The 23449-nt window shown below is 37.2% G+C and overlaps 1 protein-coding gene across 2 annotated transcripts in view; it reads left to right on the forward strand.

The window, feature by feature from the left end:
• Nucleotides 1–23449, forward strand: part of AMPH (amphiphysin) — a 123882-nt gene that overhangs the window by 43637 nt on the left and 56796 nt on the right. For both annotated transcript variants that reach the window (XM_054644510.2, XM_054644501.2), the window contains exon 2: nucleotides 15253–15333. In XM_054644510.2, the coding sequence (XP_054500485.2) occupies nucleotides 15253–15333 (81 nt within the window). The remainder of the gene's footprint in view (nucleotides 1–15252; nucleotides 15334–23449) is intronic.

The following is a 23449-nucleotide window of genomic DNA, read 5'->3' on the forward strand; positions in this document are numbered from 1 at the left end:
CTTTGCACCTTTACCTCATGAGGGAAGAGCTGGCCTGACAACTTTTTGAGATCTCTGATCCATGATCTTAAGAGTGTAAACTGCCTCCAGAGTAAGCAACTGTATCACTGCAAATACCTAGAAGACCTTTTTTTCCTCACATAGACAGGATTTGGCAAAGAATATCCCATGGTCCCGTGATCAATGGCTCTGATCTTGTTTCAGTTTGTGTTTTGTGGGTTTTAGAAGGAAGTTTCCTTCCTTTTCTATAAAGTTGTTCATTTTCCTCTTTACTTGCAACAGCATAAGGCATCTGATAATCAGAATATTCACCCCGAGTATGAATACTATGAAGTCTTTGGTGTAAGATTTGATTTTCCAGATGCCCCTCCTATAAGACTGGCAGACTTTGATTCTGCTGCACATGGGCTGAGGCCAAAACACCATTTCTCTCTACATGGTTCATCTCCTTGGTCAAGAGAGTCCAGAAGCTACCTGAGATAAATACCTCCAGACAGGCAATTTATCCCTGCAACTTCAGTTTTTTTATTAAACCAGCTTCTGTGCTCTTACAATGCATGAAGTCAGTCATCTTTGTTAGTCAGAAACAATGTATCTATATGTTAAAATAACAAAACCAGTAGGTTTTTAAAGTTACCTAAAAACACCATGAGTCTCCTAGTGCTCCTAACAGTCTTCAGCCCCTGTGGGGTACTTCTGTATTCTTAGAAAAACTCATTTATATTTATATAAATGAACAAAATGTTATGGCTGTGGTGCTTTTCTAATCTTTTAGTAGTTGCCAGAAGTTAAATTTATATTTATAAATGCCTACAGTTCTACTTGCCTTTTAAAAGCACTGTGGTGCTTTTCTAATCTTTTAGTAGCTGCCAGAAGTTAAATTTATATTTATAAATGCCTACAGTTCTACTTGCCTTTTAAAGTCATCATAGTTCATTATGTGAAAAGCATCTTTTTTGAAAGCATTTAATACAAATCACTTAAAACATATATTTGTTCAGAAATTACTTACTGCAGGAGCTATTTTACACAGCTGAAAGTTTCAGAGCCAAAGGAAAAAAAATAAAATCAGTCTTTACACTTAGAAAATTTCCAGTAAGCTTTGATTAAGGTGGTTTTGAACCAGTATCTTTAAATTTTAACTTTTTCCTACATGAAATATGACAGTTTAAGTAGGTATGATAGATAATATTAAGTAATAGTTGCCATATGTATCAGTTTATTTTGGGGAATAGTAAAGAAACTAATCCTGCTTCTCTTTCTCACACATTCAGATCCACAAATTTAATTACTTGCTGAAATAAATGAGATGTGGACCTTCTTATATATTTGTTATATTTGCTTTTTTAGTTCTTTTCGTTGCTCAGTAGTTGTTTAGGTACAGTGTTGATGCACAACATCTACATTAAAGCTGTCCCTTTGGTATATTGCATGATTAATTAAAGGCTGGCACAGCTGCTTAATCAATTTCTATACTTCAGTTTTCTCCTCCAGAAATTAAGGTGTTATATCCAATCCTGAAGTGATTTTTAAAGGTGCTTGGACAACAGTTATTTATTCTGGTGATCATGGTGGATAGGGGTATTTAGACTGACTGTATATTTGAGTTCCAAATGAATGAGACACTGAGGAACGGGTAACTTTTTCATTAGACGTGTGCAGTGGTTTTTTTCATAGGATTTAGTTCTGAATATCAAACTGCTGTAGTTTAATATTTTTTTTTCAGGTCAGGCAGTATTTTCTGATCCATTTTCACATGTAGGCTGATTTTCAGTGCTTAACACATTTCTTTCTACCTCTGATTTTAAAATGTATCAAGCAGTCTTAGGCATATTATTATAAGAGAAGCTGGAAGGAGTCTAGACAAAAGCCAAGAAAAGATTTGAACATAAGTAAACTTGGCCACAATGGAAGGTTGAAGTCAGAACTTTTGGCTAGTATAGAAAAGCAGTGACTGAAAGCAGAAATGACAACACTCTTTAAAAAAGAATAGTGATCATTTTTTCCAATTTTTTGCCTCTGGATGTAGGACACGAGAACGAGAGAAAGACTAGAATTTTTTGCCACACTCCCATGATGTTCCATGACACTTAATGTGCAAATGTCCACTTGGTGTTCTGTTCCCCGCAGCTCAATTCACTATGTGCCATATTCCCAGTGGCTTTCATAGTCTCTTAGCATGTGCCAATTTCCTTCCATCTTATGTGTGGTGAGAGATTTCTGTTGAGCTGTTCATTGACACATAGCTTCAGTGTCAGTGGACAGAGTTTGCTTCTGAAGAGCGCAACAGGACTTGCAGCACCAGACTTGCTGATAAGGGTTGCTAAGGCTTGTCTTTGCTGCTGCTGTCTCTCCAGCATGCCTTGGTGACTACACTAATAGGTTATAAGGCCACAGCATCCCACTGTTATTTTATTTTCTCTCAATTATGGAAGTTATGTTTTCCAAATCTCCTTATACCTAACTGAATTTGTGACATTTTTTCTTGCCTGTCCTAGTCCTCTTTCTGTATTGAAAATGTTTTTTGTCCAGAACCTGAACTTTTCTCCTTGTTAATCTTGCTCTCACTGTGGTATATTCCTCTGACTTGCTGTTTGTCTTAATAAGGACCATTAAAAGGCATCAGAACGTTGCTCCAGATGAACAGTATCCTCAGAAGAACATTGCTTCTCTTGCAGTAAAACAGTGTTCCTCCTACCATTTATTTTCCACCATTGGCAGACAGGCTCTTTTTCTGGACCTCTTTTTGCCTGGAAAGTGTGACTGTTAGAGAGCTCTTAAACGGGTTTTTTTCACAGCAGCACATTGAGTAGAAGGGGACTGATGTTGCCTCAGCAAAGAAAAGATTTCTCTAAAAAGGAGACCCTATATGTACTGTGCATGCTGCTGATCTGAGCACCTACTTCCATGTTCAGCAGCTCTGAAGGCTAATTCTGGAGTTTCATTCCCCAAGCTCCATGGGGGAGGATGAAGTCGTACTTGTCTACAGTGTCTCAAATGTCAAAGCTGGAGCACTGGCACCTCCACTGCTGGTAGTCCTTGATGATCTCAGCATCACTTCAGTGGTTTTTTCCTTTTTGATAACTACAAGTCCATGACCTGGGGTCAGCATGAAGAAATGATACACATAAACTCCTGAGAACGGCAAGCTTATCCTTAATAGAACTTAACAAGAAAAGTAGAAATATACTATGTTAGCTGAGCAGCCTTAGATTACTTTAGCATTACATTGTTTGATCTTCAGTAATGCAAAAATGCTGAATAATTCTGAAAAGCAATGAGAAGGAAATATGGTAACTTTCTTCAGAAATACCTGGCTAGCACATAATGCCAGTTTAATTATTTCTTTATGGAGATGATCTTGGGAAATTTGTGATTATTAGGAGACTATGCCTTCACAAATTCTTCCAATAAGTCTGAAATAAATCTCTTTTGTATCAATGCATTTCTGACAAAGCTATTTTTAAAAAAGGAAGACAGACCTGGCTCGTTTCAAAGGTTTCCCAAGTTGTTAGGTTTTCTGAACCAAGTATATATGTTCTATCTAAATTTTCATAGTTTTGGGAGTTCAGTTTTTTGCAAAAGAGTTATTTAGCATTCCATCTAAAGAAGAAGGAATTTGTCTGGAAGTGTTCCATCAGTGTGACTGCCTTCCTTAAGATGAGGAAAGAGGAGGGAGTTTTCGAGCATCCCAGTGGTAAAAAGTACCTCATCAGCAACTTTTGATATATCAGGAACATCACTGATATTTAATAGAAGTATTTTCATGGTCTGTCAAGAAACAGTAAATTCCTCTACAGATGACCATCAATCTGGAAAATGTTTTGCAAAGCACTAGAAAAAGTTATCTTCATTTTCTGCATTGCTATGTGTGGCATGACATGAGATTGTCTCAACAGGTGGTGAAATATGTTGTTGGCAAGTTACCAAACCATGCTGGAAACATTTGGTTTTGTTTCCCCAGTGCTCCATTATATCAGTTCTGTTATGAAGGTGGATCTGAGTCTGCAGAGAGAAATCCTATCTTTGCTGGGCATGAAGGAGCCTCTAGGTGGGCAGCATCTTCACTTCAGTGCATGCTGGATCAAATGTGGGTGTCTCTTTCTAGCCTCAGCCAATTCCTTTCCAAGAAGTATCTGTGGAAATGTCACAGATCAGGCTGGAGGAGGCAGTCAAGATCAGGCATCTGTATTGCTACTTTGATCATATGGCCTAATTCAGAAGCCAAACTGATAAGACCCAAAACCACTAGTAGCCTGTCTTGTAGAAATAGTGATGTAGGTGGAAGGAAAATAGTGATGTAGGTGGAAGGAAAATAAATCAACCTGTTAGCTCTTTGACACTGTGAGATGAGAAATAAGTGAGCTCTTTAATTTGCCCATGTCATGAATGGCTGTAATCTTGTCTCTAGTCGGCATAATTTCTGCATAGTTACTGATGCAATGTAATTTAGTACAGTATAGTCTTACAGGCAATCATTAGAAAAATGTATTATATCAAATCAAAATATATCTTCTAGAATTTTTTTCCCAGCCACTCTGACAATTTCTTTAAAAATTTTATCTGGTTCTTCCTCTGCATTGAAGAAATTGTTGTCATTCATAAATTACCTCTGTCTGCCTTCTGTGATGAGACGTAATCAAGAGATATTTATAATGCTATCAATAAGACTTACCAACTTCATATCATTCTACTGAAAGAACATATTTTGCCACGAATGTTTTTTACCTACTTAATACCAAAATCCATCTATTTTATTAAAAATAGATTCTGTTTTATTTTAACCAAGACCAATAGGAAATATTTTCACTAATCTTGGAACTGAGAAAATGGGAAATAGCCTGAAAAGCATCACTATTGAAAATGAAAACCTAGTTTCCTTAAATTGTTATCCTTTGAAATGGTGTCATCAGAGCTGAATAAACGAGACTCTGCTATATATATCCGGTGAAACTAAACAGTGGGAGGATCCATGTGCACTTAAAGGTCTGTTATATTGAATTATTGAATGAGATCATTTTATTTGGCCATGTGACTGAAAAGCTTTTTGTTTGATTTTTTTTTAACTGCCAACAGCCAAGAACAACAGATATTGCTGTGATAAATCCAGAGAGACAGTCTGTAAAGGACAAAGTTTTCTTTTTCTAGGTAGAATTTGAATGTTTGATTAAGAAATGTAACTGTGGTAGCTACAGATAAATTAGAACTAATATATATATATATCTTCTTTGCTAGGAAAAGGAAATTTTAATTTAGAATTACCACACTGTCTGTTAGGTATCACTGCAGAGGACTTTGGTACAATAAATTGTCTTAGTCAACTTGCTCAAGGATGAGCCTTAGTGGCCCTTCTATACAGGAGAATGAATTGTTTATTGCATTGTGGCTGCTTCCAGCTTAAAAAGTTCTAAGTGTCTTTGTAGTTGATTTTTATGTTCTTCTGACAAGATCTCAGAAGCATATTTTTAAGAAGTTCTATATAGGCAGTTACTTAATTTTAAAATAACAATCCAAATCTAATTTGAAAAGTTTCAAATTGAAGTTTTGTCAATGGCAATTGTTTTGTATTTGATTCTGTGCTTTTTATTTCTTGGAAATATGGTGGAAGAAAGTTTATCAAGTGGCTGCTTAAGCCTTTTTTTCCTTCAATCTTAAGGACTAGGAGTATCAAGTAAATAGCAAAAGAACTAGCTGGTCACCAGGTAAATATAGCCATCAGAAGTTAAATTATAATTAATGTTTTTTGGTAGGATTTTCAAACAAGTTGAAAGGATGATCCCCTTGTCTTCAGTGCTATAAGGGGCAGAAGTTCAGATAGATAGTCTCTTGCTTTGAAAAGCTTGCAACTCAAAAGTCAATCGATCAGGTAAATTAAATTGTCATGTGAACAAACTGAAACGCTATCAAAGGCAGTAAATAAAGTATTTCTTCTAGTGTTGATGAGGAAGCAGTTTTAAGGAAAGTGTCTGCTCAACAGTAAGAGCAGAGGACATACAAAAGGGTAGTAGAAAAGTGGAGGAACTGGTAAGAGGGACCAAAATAAGAAATAATGAGGAGAACGTGAATCTGAGTGCACAGCTAGTATGCCAAAGGCTGAGACACACTGGTCACTTTTAGGAAGCTATCCAGTTACTTTTCAGCTACATTAGTAAGTACAGGCAGAAACAACAGATAACAGTATTTATCTTTTTTTTTTTTTTTTTAATTCAGCAGAGTAATGTTTTGCTTTATTTGGGATGCAGTAAAGGACACGGAAATTCAGCTGAGGATATCACTGCTAAGTTAAATTTTGACCTTGTTCAGTCATAAGAAGTAATCAATCTTTTCAAGAAGTATGAGAGCAACTCATATGAAGCAGAGAAGGGCAAAGAGATTGTCTTTGCAGTTCTTTTAAATTCCTTTTTGTCTCATTCTTTCTCTTCTGTTTAGCTCTAGTGCAGATATTCTGAACACAGCAGATTTCTGTACTGCTATTCACAGGAGGATGGCCCAGAGGTTAACATGCTAGTCTAGAGTAATCAGATTTTGCCATATGATTATAATTCTCTGAACTTGGTGTAGAAGTTCCTTGCCTTTTCTGTAATTTTTTTGCCCAATGGTAAAGTGACCAAAAAATGCACTATTATTGTATTAAGCATTTTTGTGAGGAAACAGAAAACTCAAAAGTTTGAGGAGCATAGGTGTTGCTATGCTATTAATAGTTCACTTCAGCCGCCCACACATAGGCTGCTTGAGTTATATCCTGCCTTGCCTCAAGCTGCCATCCCATGTCATGTTTGCCACCTGCACAGAGGTGTTTGAGGTATCCTTTGCGATCTGAGATGACCATGGGAAGGCAAATGAATCAAACTAGTGATTTCTCAAAGTTGATTGTTTGTTTTCATCTTGGTCTCTATTCTCTCGTAATTGTTTCACTCCTACTTAATTCCTTCTTTGATTTCTCACTCTTTTTTCCTCTCTATATTTTGATCTATGTTGTTTATTGTTTCTTTCCATTTTGTTTTCCTGTTTAAGCTACAATCTATGAAAATGCACCATTCCAGCATCTCTACCTTGATGCTGTCCTCTGTTATATATACTATCCTTACACACAGTCTAGGGAACAGCTTCTTTATTGTTCAAACCTGTACAGGTTTTCACATCCACTGGAGATAAGCACTGTTCAGGATACAGACAGAGAGTATCTGATGAGCCATTTATCACGTGGGACCCCACAGCATTGTCTTGTGAAGTTCTTAAGAGAAAAGCAGAAGTCTAGTATACTAGCAGTATACTGACATAGCTGTTAGTATTCCTTCCCTTCTCATAAGCAAAATGAGGCCTTTGTAAACTCAAAAGCTCATCCTTCCATCTCCTTGTAATTCTACTGCCCAGCTAAGTTTTACTGCTGCACCTCTTAGGGTCACACAATGCTGAACAGTAACCATCTGCTATTGTGTTAAATTTTGCAAAGGTGCATACTTCCAGTAAAAGAAATTTGCTGGATGTTGCAAAGAAAATATTGTGGTACACTGCAATATGCAGGTCAGTGTCCTCTGTAAAGTTCTTTCTGGTTTTAACCAAATGACCAAGGACTAAGGTAGGTGTCTGTGGCTTCATTCCAAAAACAATCATGATCTTGTTTATTTTGTGGATCTCTTTAGAGAATTTTTACATTATCTGGGCAATGATAAAGAATTAGATTCTGTGATTTGCAGAAAGGTTACTATGATCATCTCTCATTGCATAATGTTCACATTTGTCACTTAGGCTGCATTTCCCTCTTAAATTTTTATTATGAGAATGGAGCTTATCATAGTGGTTTATGCTTGTCTGGATATTATTCAGTATTCTTCTCGTTTTTTAAGCAAACTGTTCCAATGCATGATGGTATTTTGCAATACTCAAAGCACCAGCAAGCAAAAGCTTACAAAAAATTAACAAAAGAAAAGCATTTGTAAGAGAAGTACACCTTTTTGCTTCTTTAAGCAGTGAATACCTTACCAGAACTTCACAATTAGCAGAACAGTCCTTCAATAAGAAAAATCCACTGGGTCTATAAAATGTGAAGAGACAACATCAATTCATTGAAATTCAGTTTTAGTGAGAGAGGAGGTTGGGAGAAGGTTCTGAAGTAGCATCACTGTACAGTTGTCATGTATCTTCCCTAGTCATCTTCTTTTGAGGGGGTTTGGAAAGAGGTTTGTTAGAGTTTAGATCCATATTACATGGACAATTAGTCTGACCAGTAGAGTTGTCTTTATGCTCTTCCATACTGGAGACTGCCTGGTACCCTGCAGCTTCCCTCTTCCATTACTTGGGCCATATTTCATGCATTCATGCAGTTCAGGATATGACTTCTCTTTGACTATGTACAGCAGAAATTGCCTATGTTATATATTAGAATAGCAATTGTGGAGCTGCATTAATCCACTAAATGATACATTCCCAAATGCAGTTTACTGTGATGGCCTTTCTTCTAGGATATGATCTACTGTGTCAAACTTGAGCAATAAAACTCAACTGTAAATGGTGGACAAATTAGCACTATTGTGCCCAGTGTAAGAGAAGATCTAGGAGGAGTCTGGGGAACCATTTCCAATACAGTAATAATACAGGACAGCAAAGATTTTCTGTAATTTGATGAATATTCAGTTGTTCTGTGTGTCATTAGTAGTGCCAATGTGTACAGAAAAAAGAACTGGTAACCACAGATGGCTTAAAGCTGATCTGGAAACCTGAGCTAAATTCAGTCATTTTGTAAGATTAGCAACAGAAACCAGCACCTCACAAAGTAATTGATTCTAAGTGAAGAGCTTAATTGTAGTGTCTTTCTGCATTTTCTTTGGTAAAAATTTTATAGGAAAATGCTCAGTGTTCTGTATTAATCATGTTTTCAGGCTTTTGAGAGTCTGTCAATGACAAAGGGATTTTTTTCCACAACTTTGCAGCAGATATTAATGAGAACAGAGGGTTCAGCAAACATTTCACTGTCAGCTGTTATTTTTGCAGGAATGCAATGGTGAAATAGCAGCAGGAGTACAATGGCAAGGCTGTGTTTTTGGAAAGTGTGTGACTGTATAGTATGGAGAGTATGAAATTCAGTCAACTGCTTAGAGAAGAAAAGCCATTGAGCTTGTTGCATTAAAGCTATGCTGAGATCAAAATATTCATAGCAGAACTGAAACTGCACAATACATTATGCTATTCCAGACACAGGAATCTTAACTCTGTCATAAAATGGCAATTTATACTTACTGGATGTCTTCAGCACTAGAGAAAAATTAACATTTTTTAAAAAAATCTTACTATTTTTTCTAATAATGAAAATCTATCCAATTTTTAATCCTACAATGTAACAGTATTGAAAAATATCTTAATGCCTCTCTTCTTTTACTGACCATATTTTGAGATTTCAGTGCTGAAGTGAAATGGAGGCAGAAGACTGTAGACTTCGACATCGTGACAGAAAAAGACTGGTTTTGTTTTTAAATGCCACCCAACTAGATCTTGAGTAGTTAGATATGAATGTTACCTCTTTGGAGAGGAGGCTTTCTATTAGCTGGACTAAACAAATAGGTCCATAAGCTTAATACTTACATACCTGTAATCTACTGCACTGTCTCTTCCTGTCCCTCTTTGGAGCAGAACAACTAAGCAGCATCTTTGTAATGCTTCTCCCTGTTTTCACTTCAGCATCCCATGCGCTAACTGTGAGGAGGTTGGAATCTTGTGTGGCTTACATATAGAATACTCTATGTATACTCTACTCTTAGAATACTCTTGAGTATTCTGTTTCTTGTTTTTAACACCTTGCTGTCATGCTTGAGTGAGAGTCAGTATATAAGTTTTGAAATTATTTCTGTGCTGGGGTTAATACTTCTATGTTCTCTTCCTAGATAGCCTGTATTTCTGCAACAAACAGGGTTTCTTAAACTTTGTTCCCACACTTCTCAAATACCAGCTGGGAATCGTGGACTGTGCTTAACATTGCTACTTTGACACTGTTTTATAGTTTTGGATATTGGACACTTTGTGTAGCATCCCACTGAATGAAAATAATTGTCTTTTTAAACATGGAGGTGTTTGTGGTGCTTGTGTAGGGTTTTTTGGTGGGAGGAGATGGCTGGCTTGTGGCAAGGTGAGTGGTGGAGTGGAGTTTTTTGTCTGTCTGGAATTACTGTCAGGCTCTGGTAAAGCTTGTGTCTGTGAGAAACAAGGCTCACTCTTTAAAATTTTTAGAAGTTTAATAAGGGATAAAAGAGACAGTATCCGGCACTGGGGTGCTCAGCAAGCTGCCAGAAACACACCTTAACTATAAAACTCTTCTTATGTACTTTCTTATTGCATTGGTCAAATGCATATAAATGAAGATTATGCATATTCAAACATTCCTTTGAGTTTACATGTCCCAAGAATTCTGTATCTTAGTTCAACCCCTGACCTTATCTTCTTAGAGTATGTGCCACAATGCAGATGTGATTCTGAGAGTGTTGTATTTTATTTCCTTACAAGGGCCCCTGGTCTGTGGTTTGACAGTTACTGAGAGCCGAAGGGTCAGTGGTAGATTCCTTTTTGCTCTTTGGGTGTTATTTGCCTTGTTCGTTCAATGTTATCTTATCATACAGACATTCTAGCTGTCTTTACAAGTATTTTAAATCAACATTAGCTATTCACTATTGTCAGTTAGTTACAAAAATAAAGGCATTCATTATTACTTCACAAATACAATTGCCTCTGAAACAGTTAATAAAGTTAATGTTATAATACACAGTACATATCCTCTATTTTAATATTTTGCAGAAGCTTAAACTATCATATATATTTATCACACTAAGATATACAATCTACACAGGTATTAGGGTATTAACTATAAAAGGCTGACAAATTATACTATATCAAAAGCAGTTGAAAAGAGATTACAAACTGTACTATATCAAAATAATTTACAAAAGCTAATAATAACAAAAGATAATAACTACATAGTTATTTATAACAGGGCCATGAATTTTTTCTTTATGAGTTGACATATACTACTTCATAGCTGATTAAGTTAAAATACAGTCATGCTTACTTCAAACTTAACCCACTGTGTTTCTGTTTTTTTTAAATGCCAGATAAGCGTTGCTGTGTATCATAAGAAGCTTCTTTCAAAGCTTCTATTTTATATTGGCCAAATACTTCTTTAAATTTTATGAGCATTTGCTGATATCTATATGATGTAGGGTAACTCTAAAATTATTTCTCCTGCATGGCTGGTTTTCATTTTAACCAATTTCTGCCCAGAAGTACCATCTTGAAACTCCTCTGGAAAATTGCACATATTAGTCATGCAGCCCTAGTATTTCTTTTGCAGGTTGTAGAAGAGTATGGTATTAGGTAAAAGAAATGTTGTGGAATGGTGTTGTAAAACTGTTGTGGAACAGTGTTATAGATGCATGAGTGTGCTTTTCTTGAGATCCAGAGCACTTTACTGTTCTCAAAAAAATTTGGACAGAGAGTCTATGACAATGGTTTTGAACTCTCATAAGTGTTTGTCTTGCTTTTCTGGGGTTATTCTGTTATACCCTAAATTGTGCTACTTTTGGCAAATTAGTTTATCTTAATTTTTTCAGGATTTTAATGGTCCTGTGAATTTCTGATGAAGTCTTCTCCTGAAGACTTCTTCTCTGTCTGAGCAGTCAAATCTTCCTGCCCTGAGTGGTTTTAAACATGTTGGTTGTTCTTTAAGAATACTGATGTGTGCCTGAGGGTGATGTATCTTGGGATGTCTGATGAAGTCAGTTCCTGTCCACCCTGCTGCTGCCCTGCAGGAAGCGGAGCTGCCCTTGAGGCAGCTCCAGGATGGCCACAGCTTACATCAAAGAATCAGTTTCAGTATTGGGTTTTCTTCTTCTTTTTTTTTCTTTCCTTCGATTGCCACAGTCTTAAAAACTTTTTTTAGGAGATGAGGCTAAGCCTCTCAGGGTGGTAGTTTCAGTAAGTAGTAAAACACTCATTCTTGCCTCAAGACAAGAGTTTTCAGTGTAATCAAGCTTTCTCAAGCTAATCTGTGGTTTATTTTGCTATATTAGTTTCTTCAGTATGTTGCACACACTTAACAACCTTCACATTACAATTATTCTAAAATTGCTCAGTTGAATTCAAGATCCTCATAAAACTGAATGTATTATATGGTAAATAAAGTCACTTAAGATTAAAGGCATATTGTTTAATCTTAAATCATCTGAAAGTTTTTTTGCAGATGCAGCAACCCCAAATGGAAGTACTCTTGATGACATTTATAAATTACATCAGACATGATTGATGTTCTTACTCAAATTTTGCATCTTAGTGTAGAATCTGCCCTATGATAAGTCAGTACCATATTTCCTGGCAATTCTTCTCTACATGTTTTTACTTGACTGTATCTAAATTTACCATTGTATTAAATTTAGCTTTTACTTCATTCTCAATGCTAATTGGAATTAACTATTTAGTTCATATATTCTTAGCAACATGCTGGATGAACACTGATACTCAGATACTTTTTAAAAAATCTTTTTCTGTCTTTTTAAGAGAAAGCTTAGTGGTAGCTGAGTTAGTTTAATTATATGAAATGAGGTAGCTTTTATCCTGTTTTATTTTATTAGGGTGAACATATTCATCAACTATTTCATACAGTCTTCAGTAGATGACAAAAACTTGAATATAAAACATTTACTGAGATTCAGTTTGTGTCCATTTCTTTAATTTTTAGATTTTATTTTATTGTAAATGATACAGACTGTTCATACACATTGATAAATGTTCTCAACCTCAAATTTTATTTCTCTGTATGGGTATACGAAGAAAAAAAATGCTAGCCACTTGCCTTCACTAAGTTCTAGATTCACTCAAGCCCTTCAGGCCACCACATGTTCAAGATCTTTAATTTCTCTGCTTTCTTTTTTTCTAAAGGCAGACAAGCCTTCATCCAGCTGTAGCCCTACCCCAAAAACACCCTGTAGGTGGTGACCTAACTGAGCAAAAATAAAATATAAGCTATAGACTTCTATTGACAAGCGACTTCCACTTTGAGACAGAGTGCATAAACAAGAGCTGAAAGGTAGGTCAGTTTCTACAACTGTCAACCTGGCCACTTTTCTGTTTAACTACCAATGGTAAACTTGTGAGTAGGTTGGTTCTAAAAGGCTGAGCTACACATTCATTAGTCCACGGAGTTATATGGGTGGGATCTAAAAGAACCTGTGAGGAATAGTTTACTTTAGCCCCAGTCTGCTCCACCGTCTCGACATGGAATTGTGGGGATGGGATTAGGATTGCTTTTAGCAAAAGAATAAGTGAACCCCAGTTATCTGTGTACATGGCATGAGCTGCAGGACTTCATGAGGGTAAGTTTCTTTAGTCTCTGGCTTGGAACGTTTAGATCCAACCATATGACATATATATTGTTCTGATTTGGATTGGGAAAATTGAGAAACTGTGTTATAAATTATCTGTATTAAGATTAGGGTTGGTGTTTGTAGAGGCTAAATTGTAACACTGCATCTTGGTTCAGCTAAATATCTGTATATCAATGGAAAGTTGGAGATAGGATAAAAAAATCCCAAACCATAGGTTGTAAGTCCTGTGGGAGGTTGTTCCGTTCTGAGCCTTGCACTATTGGGCCTGAGTGCACATTTGAAAATGTGGATGTGTGCCATTGATATGAAAAAAAGAGTCTATCATGACAACTTTTGATGCTGTAGTTTGTTATCTATGTTATGAATGCTCATGCTACAGTTAACATGCTTCTTGCTCCAAATGTGGTTTGAATGCATTGCCATGGTCAGGAGGCTTACCTGGCCACCATCTCTTTGAAAAAAATGTGTTGGATTTTCAGAAAGCCCCCTGGTGCGGATCGGAGCTGCACCACGGTTGTGGGCAGCCTGTTTGGCTCATTGGTGACAAGGAGCAATGTGAAGGCCTGTGATGATTCAAAATATTAAATGATTTCTCTTTATAATTTTCTGTGATACTTATTAATATTTTATGAAGAGGTTGGTGATAAGAGTGTATGAGGGTTTTTTGACTAGTTAACTTTCTTACAAGCAACTAAAAATGAACATAGCTATTGGCAGCAAAAGGCTAGTCTATATCTTTTTTTCTTCTCTGATATCACTCTTTCTGCGATAATATGACAAAACTTCCTTTCATATGCATGTCCACAGGTGGCATTGCATCACCTTCATTATTATCTTGACCTCTGGTTTCCACAGTAGCAATGCTCATCACTCCTTTGTGCAGCCTGATTTTGTGCTGTGAGGCCGGCTGGACTTTGGAGAAGAAGATGGTCTGAGAAAGAATATGGTAGTACTGGAACTGTACATTCTTTGTTTTGAGAAGAATACATTTTAATGTTTATATGTGTATTCATAGCATCTGCTACTGTTTCAATTTTGTGGGACTTCTGGGTTTTGTTTTACTTTTGTTTGGTTTTGTTATTAACTGTGCAAATAGATCGTTTGGTCAATTTGTAATGGGAGAGCAATCAATCTGTGGGATGGTTCACTCCTACAAGCAAGTACTCTGTAAAGATTTGAGGATTGCTTTATAAGTAGGGTGAAGCCTATTTGCAGCTATGTTTAAGTCTTCAGTATTATAATGAATGGATAGCAATGGGATTTAATAATAGAATGTATTTATTGTGGTTAAATGCAGTGCAAGGTGTAGCTGCGTCAAATTACTTTTGAGATTGCTGATTGAATAACCCTTATTGCTGAATTATTGTAGCATGCGTATTATCTAGTGGATGACAATCTTCTCATGAATTAATGAGGGGAGCAAAATGAATGCCATGTTTTAAATAGGCATCAGCCTTACAGTTCTTTAATTTTTATGACTTTATGTTGAAAATCATGCCGATAAAAATAATGTTAATACTGTTCAATGTAATGAGAACAAAAACCTGATGAGGTTTTCTTCTTTCTTTATCTGAACTGGAGGACAATTTGTAGTGCCAGCAAAATTCTCTCATTCTTTCTTACTTTGAAAAAACAAGAACCATTCCCTCAAGGACTCCATACTTGGAAGTATATTTACACACAAACACACACACCCCCCATACTCCTGCTTTCTTCTTTTTTTTTTACAGAATAGTTTCTTGTGTGAATTTTGGAAGTAGTAGAGCACAAAACACTCCCAAAAGTAAAATGCTATTTATGTCTAACTGCAAGAACAGAATGTTGAAAGTAGCAGATGTTTTGATTTGTGTCATTAATGTTAAATTATTCCTTATTCCCTTCACTATAGGTTCTTCAAAAATTAGGAAAAGCAGATGAAACTAAAGATGAACAGTTTGAAGAATACGTTCAAAATTTCAAACGGCAAGAGGTCAGTTACTTTTTCACTTTCTTTAATTGGGTCTTAAGAATGCAATATATTTAACTTGCTGGTTTTGAAGGTGTTGCAGGGAACAGATAGAATTCTATTTTTTCTTGGGTACAAAATTTTGTTGTGCAGTTTTCAAACAGAGATAACAGTTGCATTTGTCCATGCAGACCACTAAAATATGAGCTGAAAATAAAAGGACAATTGTTGTCATATGTAATATCATCATGCTTAAACTGCTTGAGATCAGAGTGACAGTACATTTTCACCAGTAATTAAGAATAGAACCCAACCTCAACTAAATGCAGCTCTGTGGTCGCCTTGTTACAAAGCAAGAGAAGTATTTATATGGTTTCATTTTTTGGATTACTTTCATCAGTGCTATATAATAATGCTGGTTTTATAAGAGTGAGCAGATTAGTAGTTTCAGACTGCACATATGTTGTGAAGTTCCCCATGGGTGCTGAGGTCTGTGGTGGCAGTCTAATGAAGCATAACTAGGCAGCAATGCTCAATTACTCCTAGTGGTATAAACACAACACAGGAAACAAAAGGTGCTCCAAGGAGTTTATAATCTACTTCCAGTGCAATCCTAAATTCTAACCCCAATTACTTGTTGCTTTGTTGGATAGACTTTTTGGCTCTGAGGTGATGAATTGCAATTTAATATACAGTACACCTTTCTAGCACAAATTAATACGTCCCATGAACTGTGGTAATACCACCAAGAAAACAGTCTTATTACATAAGTATGAACTAACATATCTGTCGTCTTTGTGAGCTGTTATTTAGAGCTCCTATAGAAAAGAATTGGAGAGTGAGAACTACTCCCACACATTTTACACAATCTAAAATTTGGCTCATATCAGTGTTTGCAGTTTCTGCTCTGAATCAGTCCTATTCTACCAAATGCACTTCCCTCCTTTCCATGTAAACACAAAGCCTGCATCCTAACTGCTAGGATGCTTATTAACTCTTCTGCATCTTATTGTCACTTTGCCTTTATTTTCCTCTCACTGTAGAAGAGAGGGAGGTTTCAAAAGCTATTGAGCTTTCCTCTTCACCAAAGAGAAGAATACTGGGAAGTAAAATAATCTGTAGCTCTGAGATGGGTAGTTCTTTCCTCAAATTTCCCAAGGTCAGGAAGATGGTGGGATTAAATAGAAGTTTTGAAATCCTACAGAGATGCTATATTTTCCCTTTTCTTCCCTTTCCACTTTTGCAAGTCCTCGACCTTTTAATTATTCAATGCCATTGCTTATCCTTGTTCTCCGTATCCCAGCTGTTTCACAGCTAGTAACTGTGTAGAAATATGGTGCATCTCTGAGGAGTTTCTTCACTGTAGGAGCAAATAGAGCACCTCCATGAGAAAACTGAATTTGTGGTACTTTTTTAGTTCAAAATTCTTGGACAAAAAAGAAGGGAAAGAGGAAAAAAATCCTTTTAAGCAAAATGATATCTCAAGTATTTCTGCCCTTTATCAAGAATTTTCTGTAATGGTGATTTTAAGCTGAAAATCTTGCTTAGATCTAAGGAGGATATTAGCATTACTTTCTTTTTTATTTCCTCATTCTTTGATGTACATGGAGGCAGTAATAAACAGTAAAGGACTCTGCAGGAACTGCATGATGCTAAATCCTAAATGCAAATGTGAGTAGGGACCAGAGAGAGAATTGGGTAGGGCAGGGTGACTGCAAAGGGAACTACTACAATTGCCACAACAGTCATATGCAGATTAGGCTAGGTGCACTGACACACCAAACGAGAGAGACTATTTACTGAACTAGTCACACATGCTTACTGTGCTTTCAAGAAGTTCTGTTGTGCTCAATTCTTCAAATGCAGCAGGGAAAATGCTGCAAAAGCTCTGTTTCTGCCATGTTCACCAAGAAGAAGCATATAAATAGTTTAATTTTTCTAAGTTTTGTCCATGCTATGATCTACAATTTAATAGCAATGCAAAGATAGGAAGCATTACAATGTACATCTGAATTATCACTCATACTGATTTATGCCATGCAGAACTGCTGTCTTTTGTGATCTCAGGCAGCCATCTCTTCTTGGTTTACATTCAGTCCTGCTTTCAAGCTCATTCTGCAGCTCTAGAGGCTTTAGATAAAGGTCAAATTCTAGATATTAAAGTATAAAAAGGCAATCTGGTGATGTACCTCTGTGATGAAGCTCACCAAACTGTTGCTGTGGGCCATTCAGGAAGCTTGCAAGAACAACCACAGCCTGTTAGAGGCTGTGCCATCTTTTTCAGTTTCCTCCAGAATTATTTATCTCTGTGATGGTCACTGGCCTAACAAGGCCATGGCAGAGGAAGTTTGAGAGGAGGTCCAAGCTTTACTTTGTTTCTTGCAATCTCACTTACCAATGATTTGTCTGTTGCCTGGCCACCTTACCTACTGTCAAGTTCATTCTGAGGAGCACTATCACTTCAGTTCTATGTCTTTTTACATGTTCTTTGTTGCAGCTGGTGCTATGTGTGCCCTGGAGATCCTGGTAAGCTGAAAGCTGTGAACATAGTCTGTCTATCTTGTTTGCCTGCATTACTGAGCATGCAACCCTTGAGAGGTCAACTAACCTTAAGGACAGAATGATCTTTTTATTACTACTCCCCAAAGATAATAAACAAGGACTCCCAGTTTAGCCCACTGAAAGGATAAAGGAAAGAGCATATTGCTCATTATCCAGGAAACAGAAAACTGAAAACCTGAAATCTTTGCCTGAATAGTAGATTAGATGGTGGGCCTCTACCAAACTCAGAAGAAGGCTATTTGTAAGGATAGATGCATGCCGTGTTTTGATACAAAAGCCACTCATTCACCCTCCCTTGCAACAGCTGGGCAGAGGAGAGAAAAATTTAATGAGGGCTTCATGTGTTGAGATAAAGACCAGGACAAAACACTCCAAGGGCAAAACAGGCTGAGCTTAAAGGTACAAAGTGAATTTATTGCTATCAGAGTCAGACAAGGAAAATGAGAAGTAAAATAAGCCCTTAAAAACATATTTTTCCCCCAACCCCTCCCACCGACAGCACAGGGAGACATGGGGCTGAGGCTTTTGGTCAGTTTGTCACCTGAGGTTTTCCTCCACTACTCAGGGAGAGGAGTCCTTCCCCTGCTACATCATGGGCTCCCTTCTCATGGGAGACAGTTCTCTGTGAACTTCTCCAGCATAGCTCCAAATCTCATGAGCAGCAGTCCTGCCAAAACTACTGCAACTTGACTCCTTCCCAAGGCAGACAGTCCTCCCAAAACTGCTGCTGTGTAGGCCACTCTTCCACAGGGTACAGTCCTCCAAGGACAGGCTGCTCCAGCCTGGATGCAGGGGCCAACTCTCTCCACCGGGTCTCCCACTGGATCACAGCCTCCTTCAGGGCATCTACCCACTCCAGTGTGAGCACCTCCCCCATGGGGTGCAGGTGGATCTCTACACCCCCTATGGACCCCCATGGGCTGCAGGGGCACGGCTGCTTCAGCATGGTCTTTACCACAGCCTGCAGAGGAATCTCAGCTCTGGTGCTTGGAGCACCTCCTGCCCCTCCTTCTCCACTGACCTTGGTGTCTCCATGTTGTTTCCTTCACATGTCCTCACCTTCTCCTCTTCTCTGGCTAGGACAAATCTGCGCACGCACACTTTTTAAACTTTTTTTTCCTTAAATATGTTATCACAGAGGCATGACCAACATCTCTAATTGGCTCAGCCTTGGCCAGCAGCATGTCTGTCTTCAGAGCCATCAGGGATTAGCTCTGTAGGACACAGTGGAAGCTTCTAGCAGCTTCTCACAGAAGCCACCTCTGGCTGCCAAAAATTAGGCCAGGTAAAACCAATGCAGTGCAGCAGATCTAAAGGGGGAAAATGGTTATTTAGATTCCCCAGTCATCCATTCCCATATCTTTCTGAATACAGTTACATAAGAGCCTCTTCTGGACTTGACAACCCAGAGCTGAATTACCTACATGAATCACCATGGAGAAACTGAGTCATCCCATGTCCAGAGAGAACAGAGCACAGTTGTTTTGCAGAGCCCCTGGACTTTCTCTATCAAAACCATTTAACCCCTGCAGCTGATGACAACAGAAAAACATTTATATTTTAAACAATTAATACAACTGGTTTTCATCTTCCACTTAAGCTGTAAACTGAAAACTCCCACTCTAAATCAAAGCTTGTGGAACATATAAACTCATATATGACAGTATGACACAGATTTTCATTTTGTTGTAAGAAATGTTTTGAGATTTAAACATTTATCTCTGCACAGCTAATTGTAAATATGCTTGGCCTCTTAATCAACTCTGAAGTTGAGAATGAGGGGGAAAACAAGAGAATTTCCGCATAATTCTCTCATTTCTGTTGTGAAATTATTATCAAAGGCCATTGAGGATTTACCAGAAATTCCATCTGTATTCTGTTTTTCAAGCAATTGCATCTTACATGTTCTTTTTTTACAGGGAGTACAGTAGCAATTACCTTTATCCCTGTGTCTATTTTAATGACTCACAGTCATTAAAAGTCACATTTTATTGTTCTAAGAGGACAATACTCTATTTCAGGTATATGCATATTTGCCTCTATTTTTCTTCATGCAGTTATGAGACTTCTTTTACTTTACATGTGACAGTTAAAATCTATTTTAGTGCTTAAACCCATAAATGTTATGTACTATATATATACACGGGGGAGATATAATGGTTACTACTACAAAAGCAGCTTCCCATGGCATGTTGTCAGAAAAAAAGCAAAATGTCAAAGGCTGCTGTTGATAGCTTATAGAATTAGGTGAAAAAGAAGAACATTTTTTACTGTTGTTGAGTGATCCGTACCTGCTGCTGTGGACTGTTTTACTGACGCCATTACCGAGCACAGAGAGGCAGCCAAAACTCGCGCCACAGCGCCCCCTGCAGCTGCAGGGGAATCATCGCACCTGCCCTGCCTGGCCGGGAGCCAACAGCGCCCCTGCCGGCTGTGACTGTAACTGCACCAAAGGCAAAGTGCCCCAGCCGAGTGCAGGGCGTTACTGGGTTCTGGTTCTGTTTGTTGTCACTCCTACTGTTGCCTTGTTATCCATATACTTACTAGTAAAGAACTGAATTATTTAAAGAATTTATTTAGAGATAAAAAGAATATATTTCTTTTCCCATATCTTTGCCTGAAGACCCTTTAATTTCAAAATTACAAGAATTCAGAGGGAAGGCGGTCATACTCTCCATTGCAAGGGAGGTTCCCACCTTCCTTAGCAGACACCTGTCTTTTAAACCAAGACATTGATGAATGGTAAAATAGAGTACTCTGGAAAGAAGATAGACTTTAGATTGAATTACAGATTTGTCCAAGCGTTGTCATTGTCGCACAAGAGTTCTATTATCATTACATTGCAGGGGTTCTACATTGCTAGAATTTCATACCTCCTTGATGTTTCTTGTAGGCAGCTCCTCTGAGCACTATCTCTTCCTTATCCTCACAGTAGCCAACTAACTCCAGTTCCCCTCAACCAACCAATCTACTCTTTTATACACTCTTCTTATTGGCTACAGCTGCAGCCTGTTAACATCATACCTGCTCCTAATCCTTAATAATTGGCTCAGCTGCAACTCTTTAGGGGGTAAGATTACTTTCTATGCTACCTTTATTTACTTATGGTCTATCCCCCTACATCCAAGTAGCCTTTTATTATGTTAAGCTTCTCTTAATTTAGTAGTTATTTTCATTCATACTACATAGTTCTGGAAGAGACCTAGCAGTAAATAGTACCTAAAGTGTTTATGAACAAGACATAGCACTGCTCAACACTGTGTCAAGTAGCAGCACATTATAATAAAGAATATCTTCCAGGTGATACAGAAAATGTTTTCTTTTCAGCTATTTTTCTGATGTATTAGCAATAGAATGATGAAATTCTGGTATTAATTAGAGCTGCATTAATAATTTTAATTTTTAATTGTTGTTGTTATTGTTATTATTATTGTATTTTTTATTAATTACCTGTGCTCCAGTTTCAATATTTTTAATGCTCTTGCCTCTCACTAAATTGGAGTGATATATTTGGGTTTTGATGTCATTCATGTGCTGACCTTTCCTGGAAAGATGTATTGTGTTTACATCATGTATGTGACATGATAGAAAAATCAAACTCTTCTGTTCTGACTGGAAAGCTGTAAACTCATGATTCCTAGCAAATAGGACATCCAATTACAACTTTTATGGAGGCAAGGTAGTCTTTAATTTCTGAGTGGATGCAACAGATTTTCTAATCCATCAGGAAGCAAGAGCTGGTTAGATGGAAATTATGGGGTTTTAGTTTTCATCATTAACTTTTTTTAGGTCTTGTCAGTCTCACAGCCAACAGTGTTGTGGCTCATTTTTTAACTTCCAGTGCTAAGATATGCTTAAAAACTACAAAGTTAAAAGAAAAGTGAAACTAAACATATCCAAGAATCAATAGAAAAGGCCTAATGCTGCTGTCAGGGTATGTAAGGCCTGTGGTTGTAGATTCCTAGATCCTTAAACACTGCACCTTCTTATCCCACTGAGTGCATATGTCTTTACCAGCTATATAATACTGACTGTATGATGAGACCAGAAAGTAGAAAGATGATAGGCTACATTGTTCAAAGCAACAAACTATTATTTGGGACATTGTTGTGAAGAGCTGTGTTGACTTTCCCAAAAATGGATGCTGGTTTGGGTTGTTGGTATGCCTCCCTTGCTCTTATGTAAAGTTAAACAGGATTATGTACTAGATTTTTGGTGATTTGTGTACTGACTTTGATCAGGTGAGCTAAGAGCACTGATTTTTGGTGCTGGAGTCTGGTAGAACATGCATAGTGTTATCAAACTGGTTGTAAGAAGTTTGCTATCAACACTTTCCTCTGGAGTTTCTTACATCTTATAAAACTGACTCATTTTGCTGACTTATGTAGAATAAATGAAATAAATTATGAAATTATAAAGGAAGCATCAGCACTCTCTTGGAAACTTATTTTCAGAGGGATACAACATTGGTGAAAGGACAGCTACCTTTCATTCTCCCTCAAGAAGCTGCATCTCATTTAACAAAATTCATGGCTTTAATGAAGATACTTGGAGCAGTGGTTTCAGATGTTTTCATTTGATAGACCAGAAAGTAGAAGGAGTGTACCAGTAAACACTGTAAAGGGACAACATTAAATACATTACAGTATTTCAAAAAGTACTTTTTAAAATCTGTATGTAACAGTTTGCCTGATGTGCATAGTCAGCAATGCAGTATTTTCACCTTATGAATTTTCATTAATCTGTTAGGTGACAAAAGTATATCTGTCTTCACTAATAATGAGTTTACTATAGAAAATGTACAGACCAGATGCACATTTTTCAGAATTTACAGGGCTGAGGGCTTTTGATGCTAATTTTTTTCTGATATTTTTAGAAAGGTCTAATTTTGTTGCCATTGAAACTGAGATAATATCTCTTGGATTCAGTAGGAGCTGGTCCTTGCTCATGGATTTTTCAGTGTAACATCACACAATTGATGATGAGGGAAAAGTCATATGACTCTATCATGTTTAGATATTTCAGGTGTTTGTGGCCTGTTAATAACCTAGACTGAGGGAGATCCATATTAAAATTATTATTTTCAATGAAGTGTCAGAACTCATAACAGCACAGATGGCAAAATGTTTACATCATGTTTTACTACTTTGACTTTTTCTTACACATTTCCCTGAACAGCAGTTCCTGATGACGCACAATGCTAACCAAGCAGAACAGATCTAATAGTGGTTTAGGGTAGGAGTTGTAAAGCTGCACAGCAGTATAGTTATAAACATAGTGTTTGAGCAATGTGTTTCCCTGACATTTGTGGTGTGCTGTTTAGTCCTAGTGACAAAAAATCATGTGTATTAATAAAACTGGACATGAAATCAGCTAAGGAGGCTCTCACCCTTCCAACTGTGGTTTGCTGCTCCTGGAACATCAGAGATTTTTTAATAACTAAAAATTGTTACTATATGGTCACCTATTCAGCTGGACCATGATGAAGAACCAAGTTTCTATACCTTCGATTTTTACCACACTAGCTCAGGCCAAAGAAGGTATGAAATTAAAAGATAACTTCTGTGCCTTAACGTGA

Source organism: Agelaius phoeniceus, chromosome 1, assembly GCF_051311805.1.
Source record: "Agelaius phoeniceus isolate bAgePho1 chromosome 1, bAgePho1.hap1, whole genome shotgun sequence".
Classification (NCBI taxonomy): Eukaryota; Metazoa; Chordata; class Aves; order Passeriformes; family Icteridae; genus Agelaius; species Agelaius phoeniceus.